This window comes from Osmerus mordax, unplaced genomic scaffold (genome assembly GCF_038355195.1).
Source record: "Osmerus mordax isolate fOsmMor3 unplaced genomic scaffold, fOsmMor3.pri Scaffold_94, whole genome shotgun sequence".
NCBI lineage: Eukaryota > Metazoa > Chordata > Actinopteri > Osmeriformes > Osmeridae > Osmerus > Osmerus mordax.
The window spans coordinates 27607-33721 of NW_027120651.1; the positions used below are offsets into that span (position 1 = coordinate 27607).

General features: G+C 39.7%; 1 protein-coding gene across 1 annotated transcript; it reads left to right on the top strand.

Moving 5' to 3' along the window:
* Window positions 1-450: 450 nt before the first annotated feature.
* Window positions 451-5093, top strand: LOC136940251 (zinc transporter ZIP1-like). The gene is made up of 4 exons (XM_067232295.1): window positions 451-937; window positions 2635-2765; window positions 2988-3314; window positions 3930-5093. The coding sequence occupies exons 1-4, from the start codon at window positions 823-825 to the stop codon at window positions 4281-4283; spliced, it is 927 nt and encodes a 308-aa protein (XP_067088396.1). The 5' UTR covers window positions 451-822; the 3' UTR covers window positions 4284-5093.
* Window positions 5094-6115: the final 1022 nt, after the last annotated feature.

The window sequence follows — 6115 nt, forward strand, 5'->3', positions numbered from 1 at the left end:
AAGGAGTTTGGTTGTCAAACGCTGCTTGTTTCCATGTTTCTTTGTAGCCTATTCGTTCATTAATGTTAATGTCAAGAGGACATGTGATAGGCGTAAAACGATACTTTTTTGTTAGTTTTTTTAACAGTTTAACAGTTGGTGAAAATCGATAGAGATTGTTGTGGCGCCTGGTTTATTGACCAGCAACAGTTTTAATTAACAAATTAACTTGTATCTTATGTCTCGTGCAAAAACAGTCAAGAGTCCAACCTTCCAAATCAAGCTCAGATAATCCAATGTGGAAATATCAGTGGGTAGGCTAATAAAAGTGTTCGGATTTTGAATGGAATCATTTTCTGGTCAAAAGTAACGCTTCTAAACTATAGAAAGTAAATAATTTTAACGGCCATCAACGTTGAAAGACATACGATGTGAATGTTGATGTAATCGAACAACTTCAGCCTAATTAACAAACAAGCAAACTAGGCTCCTTTAATAGTGCAGCATAGAGTGGGTGGAGCTAGCACTAGAAAGTACTGTGTCCAAAATCTGGCGAGATGTAAACATTTCTAGCTAGCTCTTGGGCACTATGGGCAGGCCAGATTTATAACAATAAGATAGTTTCGATTACAGTGAACACTTTTACTTTAGAAGACTAAGATCTCAAAGATCTGTTTATAGCGGATCTGTTGTGTTATGCAGCGCACACAGTAGGCTGTAACAATTGTGTCCCAAACTTCCTGTTTGAAGTGAGGCTAATTATATATTTACTCTCACTATTGTACCGAACGGGTACAATTCAAACGATTATTCCGAGTTTGACAAACAGTAGCCCAGATCAAAATGGACTACCTCTTACAGGTTAAAATAGGCGCCCTCGTGGGTTTATTGTTTTTAACGCTACTTTTCGGATTTATCCCTGCTTGGATGAGATGTTTCAGAGAAACCAGCAGAACAGGTAGCAAAACATGCATTTTGATGTATTTATTTCACATTTTACACTTTGAATGAATTGCATGGATGGGTTTGAGATTGTAGGCATATAGGCAAATTATTGTAGCTTATGGTGTGTAGCGTTCTACAATTTGACATGCAGTCAAGTGTCTATTTGCTCCTATTGATATTGACTACAGTCATTTACAGTTGAGTAGCTTACCCAAAAGTGGTTCTTTTAAACTATAGTTCTCGCAACATGTGGACAAAGTTTTGTTCATTCAGTTAGTGATAGTTCATGCGGAGACTACATCTGAGTTTCATTATTGAGGCATAGTGAGAACAAAGTCAAGTCACCTGACTGACACTGCGAAGATCCTCATTTGATCACGTTAGTCAAATATTACCTGAGAGGAAGTCTCCTATGGTTATAGGAGGATAAGGGGATGTTTGTACACTCAAAATAATGTAAACTTCTTTCCTCTGTGGTCCTTGAGAAAATCACATTACTAATTTGATAGTGCCGTTTTTTTCACCTCTAGTCATATTTGGTATAGGCTATAGATAACATCTTCTCCAAAGTTAAGGACGAACATTCAGGCCAGTGACCAAAGCTGCTGTGGTGTGCCTAGATTTAACAAGAGTGCTCTTAATTTATCCATTTAGTAGTAGACGCTTTTATCCAAAGCGACTTCCAAGAGAGAACATTACAATTACAATAACATTTTATTGTGATTGTTGTTTTTTGCCAAAGCCGCTGTCCTGCCAAAATGGATTCTGACAAGTTATTTCCACTTTCATTTGTGTTAAAAGAAGTGACTGCAGTAGTTAGATGCTTTGGTAGCTTTATTCAAGTCTGCCGAAGCATTGTGTTGCCCATTCCTTGATAACCTTAAGAAAGATTAAGTAGCAATGGGCCTAATATCACTTAAAAGTGATATTTTTCATATTGCCATCTCATTTAAAAATGACCACATGTATCCAATGGCATTGCAAGGCAAGACAATAGGACCCATTGGGTATGTAATGTGTTCTTTCAAAAAATATATAGGATTTGCAAATGTGTTTTTTTGGAGAGCTAAAAGTGATGTTGTAATTTTAAACGGGTCTACAGGGCTAAAAGCCTAAATGATTAGATTTGAATAATCAATAGGTAGGCTAACTGTCCAGCAGGGCTTTAAATTAACTTTTTGATTTAGTGGCACAATTTAGGAGCAAAAAATTTGGAGCACCTAGCAAATATTAGGTAGCACCACAACTATAAATTTGTAGATTTATTTTGCGCTCTAGTTATCTCCTTGTCACGTGACAACAGATCGCAGTGACAAGGAGTGACTGAAAATCTAAAATTGAGAACGTAGATTAAGTTTAATTGGTTATGTAACGTTGGATGGAACGGTCACTGTATACACATACTGTGTAGTAGGCTAATTAGCGAGAGTTTTGTAAAGAAATGAAAACAGGTCGCACCATAACGATTATTTGCGCTCGCACAAATGCTCCCAAATATATTTTAATGTCGCACAGACACAATTTCGGGAGTATATGCTACCAAAATGGTCGCAATTTCATGCCCTGTATCCACTCATTAGATGTTAACAGAATAACAGCAACAGTCTGTAAGGGTTTCCTTTATATTTAAGATATGAGATACACTTGTTCACCCTGAAACTGTAAAAATTAAATCAAACAATAAGATGGCTTTGCATGTTTGTGATGCAGAGACCCATCGAATTGTGTTGAGTTTCATCAGCTGTTTTGCTGGAGGCGTCTTCCTGTCTGCCTGTCTGCTCGACATCATCCCAGACTATCTCTCAGACATCAGTGCTGAGCTACAATCACGGAAGGTGGAGGTGAGTTTGGCCCCACTCCCATCAATTAAACAACATGAGGCGCAACCTCAAAGTTTTGGCTTAGACAGCGAGCTGTCATTTTTGCAGTTAATTTGGATCCCTTGGCCATGTGTATTTATAGTATACCACTAACCATAACCCTTTGTGTGGTTGGTAAATGATAAAGTATTAAAGAGGGAAGCTTTAACTGAATTAAAGTCCATGTACATCTGTCTTAAATAGACCAGCTTCCCAATCCCTGAGTTCATCATGGCTGCCGGCTTCTTCACTGTCCTCATTCTTGAGAGAATTGTCCTCAGCTGCCGTAAGGAAGAAGCGTCCGTTGAGGAGAGATCCCCCTTGATAAACTCCAGTGGTCATGGTCATGGACACGGCCATGGGCACGGGCATGGACGAACCACATCCAGCAGTTTGGAGGGCAGCGGCCATCACATTCATGTTGACCACCAGGCCCACTCTTCCTTCCGTTCTTTCATGCTCTTCCTCTCTCTATCCCTTCACTCTGTGTTTGAGGGCCTAGCCATAGGCTTGCAGACCACAGATGCAAAGGTATGAGCTTTGTCGACAACCTTTTGAAGTAAACACAACATGTTTGCTGTGTATGTTGTACTATTTATGTTTGCCATGTATGTCACATTAGATCCGTCACCTGGTGTACTGCACAATTCAATAAGTTCAAAGATGTACAGAAGACTGCAAGTCCTGTCTACAGTGAACTCACTAACCTTCATGTACCATACTAATAAGACTGCCAACTACAGAAATTGCTGTTCTTAGCTGAATGAGTTGTAGCATGTGACTTTGGTTTATGTAACATGTGTAAAGGAGAACTTTACCAGGGAGAACATTTGTAGAAAGAATGGTTAAGGCTCAATGAGGATATGTGTTCTAAAACAGGAAGCAGGTCACTTTCATAGGAAATGCTTTCTTTCACATCCTCAGGCTGCTACTCATGTACTATCAGCTGATGCCATGGGTTGATAATGAAAACTATTCACCCAAAATAAACTGTTGTAGGTTTAGGATTGGGTTGCATTTACCCAGAGAATAGTTGGTTTCTTGAGTATAAAGATGAAAAAAAAATGATCTCAAAAGAAAAAATACAATACATTAAATTTTACATGCACTTGTTATAGTAAACGCTGTTTTCTCTTTCACTTCCAGGTATTGGAGATCTGTATTGCCATTCTGGTTCACAAAAGCATAATCGTTTTCAGCCTATCAGTGAAACTGGTCCAGAGTGCATTGCGGCCCATGTGGGTGGTAGCTTACATTGGTGTCTTCGCAATGATGTCACCGCTGGGTATAGCTTTGGGCATCGGAGTGATTGAGGCAAAGCTGGCAGCTGGCTCTTTGATCCAGGCCATCCTGGAGGGGTTGGCGGCGGGGACATTTGTTTACATTACCTTTCTGGAGATCTTGCCCCATGAACTCAACTCTGCAGAGAACCAACTGCTCAAGGTCCTCTTCATCCTGCTTGGCTTCAGTGTCATGGCGGGCCTGACCTTCATTGGCTGAGAGAGCACCATGGGTTGGATCTACCCATGTAAAACCCAAGGGCCTTGATGGGAGTACAGGCCCCATGCTTGAAGCAGGTTGAACTATTTCTTTTGAACTATTGTGGATGTTTCAGTGTTTCTATCCCAATGTTTTTATTGAAAATTTTCAGAAGTGGGTGTTTTTTTCTTTTTTTAAAAACTTTATTATAATTGTTCAACTCAAAGGTTCATAGAACTGACATCAAGTGTTTGATTTCCAATGTCTGGTGGCAAATATTTAGAAGAAACCAGTTGAGACAAAGGGCTGTTAAAACTAAAATAATGTGATCTAATGGTACTAGATTCATAAACTGTATCAGTATCTATTTATCTGTGCTATCCTATGTTTACACTTTGTTCAACTGAGCTCTATTTTAAGACTGCAGAATTTGGTGAGTTACAGTATTATACTGTTAAGTGGCTGATCTTTAACCAAACTGAAGACCCACTGTGGAGCACCTTATATTGAAAATGTTCCAGCCCTGTCAGTGTGTATCCTATTTCATAGAAACACATTTTTACCAAGTATTTTCTGTATAAAACAGTTGGAGAAAACCACAATTTGTGATTCTAGCACATTGCACACATGCTACTAATGTTTGGAACATGACACATTTGTGTCTGTATCATAATACCTCAGTATTATGTGCCTTACAGATTAGATCAATTAGATGTACTGTACTACATTACTCCCTAATTTCAGTATGTCTTAAGTATGTCACCAGCTTGGACAATGTCAATTGTTTTCCATGTTCCCTCCACATGCTCGGATGTGATAAACTGTTGTGATCAGGGCTGTGTTGGGATAGTTTGTTTGCAGACTTAAGATTTTTTCCTTTTAAGAGCTTAGTTCTGCTCCTTATTGTAAAAATCAGCCTTATAATTTACATTTTAGTCATTTAGCGGGCGCTCTTATCCAGAGCGACTTACAGTAAGTACAGGGACATTCCCCCCGAGGCAAGTAGGGTAAAGTGCCTTGCCCAAGGACACAACGTCATTTGACACGGCCGGGAATCGACCCAGCAACCTTCTGATTACTAGCCCGATTCCCTAACCGCTCGGCTACCTGACTCCCTATGATAGTGGGAGATTGACTGTCAACTTAGGAAATTTGACCAACACTATCCATGAGTCAGGGCCTTGTGATAACTTTGTAGTTATTTTATAATTAATTTCTCTGCCATTTCTTCCTTCTTTACTTGCAGTCAAAGCTTATCGAATTGGGAAGGTCAGATCATGCACTTCTTCAGCTTTATTACACATCTCACACCAGTCATGTTAGATCAGTGGTTCTCTAAGGAAGGCAGAGGAAAGTTGCAAGGGGGGGGGGGGGGGGGAGGCGGCGACCATGCAGAGACAGAAATGACATGCCATCGTGTAAACAAGATAAATAACATAAGGCCATTTAGTTTGTTTAATAAAAGAGCAAGCTATATACTTGTTTTATAGGAAAGGTAACCTTAAATGACTTATTTAGTGATCGGGCGCTATATTTTTATTTTATTAACTTGACTTTCCAGGGGTGCCGTTGGGGGGGGGGCGGGGCGCCCCCCCTAATATAATGGTAGGGGATACACTGAAGTTCAACACTCCCTTATTTCTGCAGTCTCTTTTCTGGTAACCCTGTCGAAAGAGAAGATAGAGCTTTTGATTATGGTGTGTGAAGTGCTGAATTTTATTTTTGTCCATGGCCTGTTTTGAAATGTGGCCAATGCTCATGGCTATGGTCAACAGTGTTATTATTGGAGCTTTGTTGATCTTGTTACTCGTGTCCTCATCTATGGGTTAATGTCATGTGGTTCATGGTGTACT

What these genes read in the sequence shown, in the direction of transcription:
- LOC136940251 (XM_067232295.1), top strand. Translation starts at nt 823, where the DNA reads ATGGACTACCTCTTACAGGTTAAAATAGGCGCCCTCGTGGGTTTATTG. An exon ending in CAGAGAAACCAGCAGAACAG is followed by an intron (nt 938 to 2,634) that starts GTAGCAAAACAT and finishes TTTGTGATGCAG; the next exon opens with AGACCCATCGAATTGTGTTG. An exon ending in TGCAGACCACAGATGCAAAG is followed by an intron (nt 3,315 to 3,929) that starts GTATGAGCTTTG and finishes TTTCACTTCCAG; the next exon opens with GTATTGGAGATCTGTATTGC.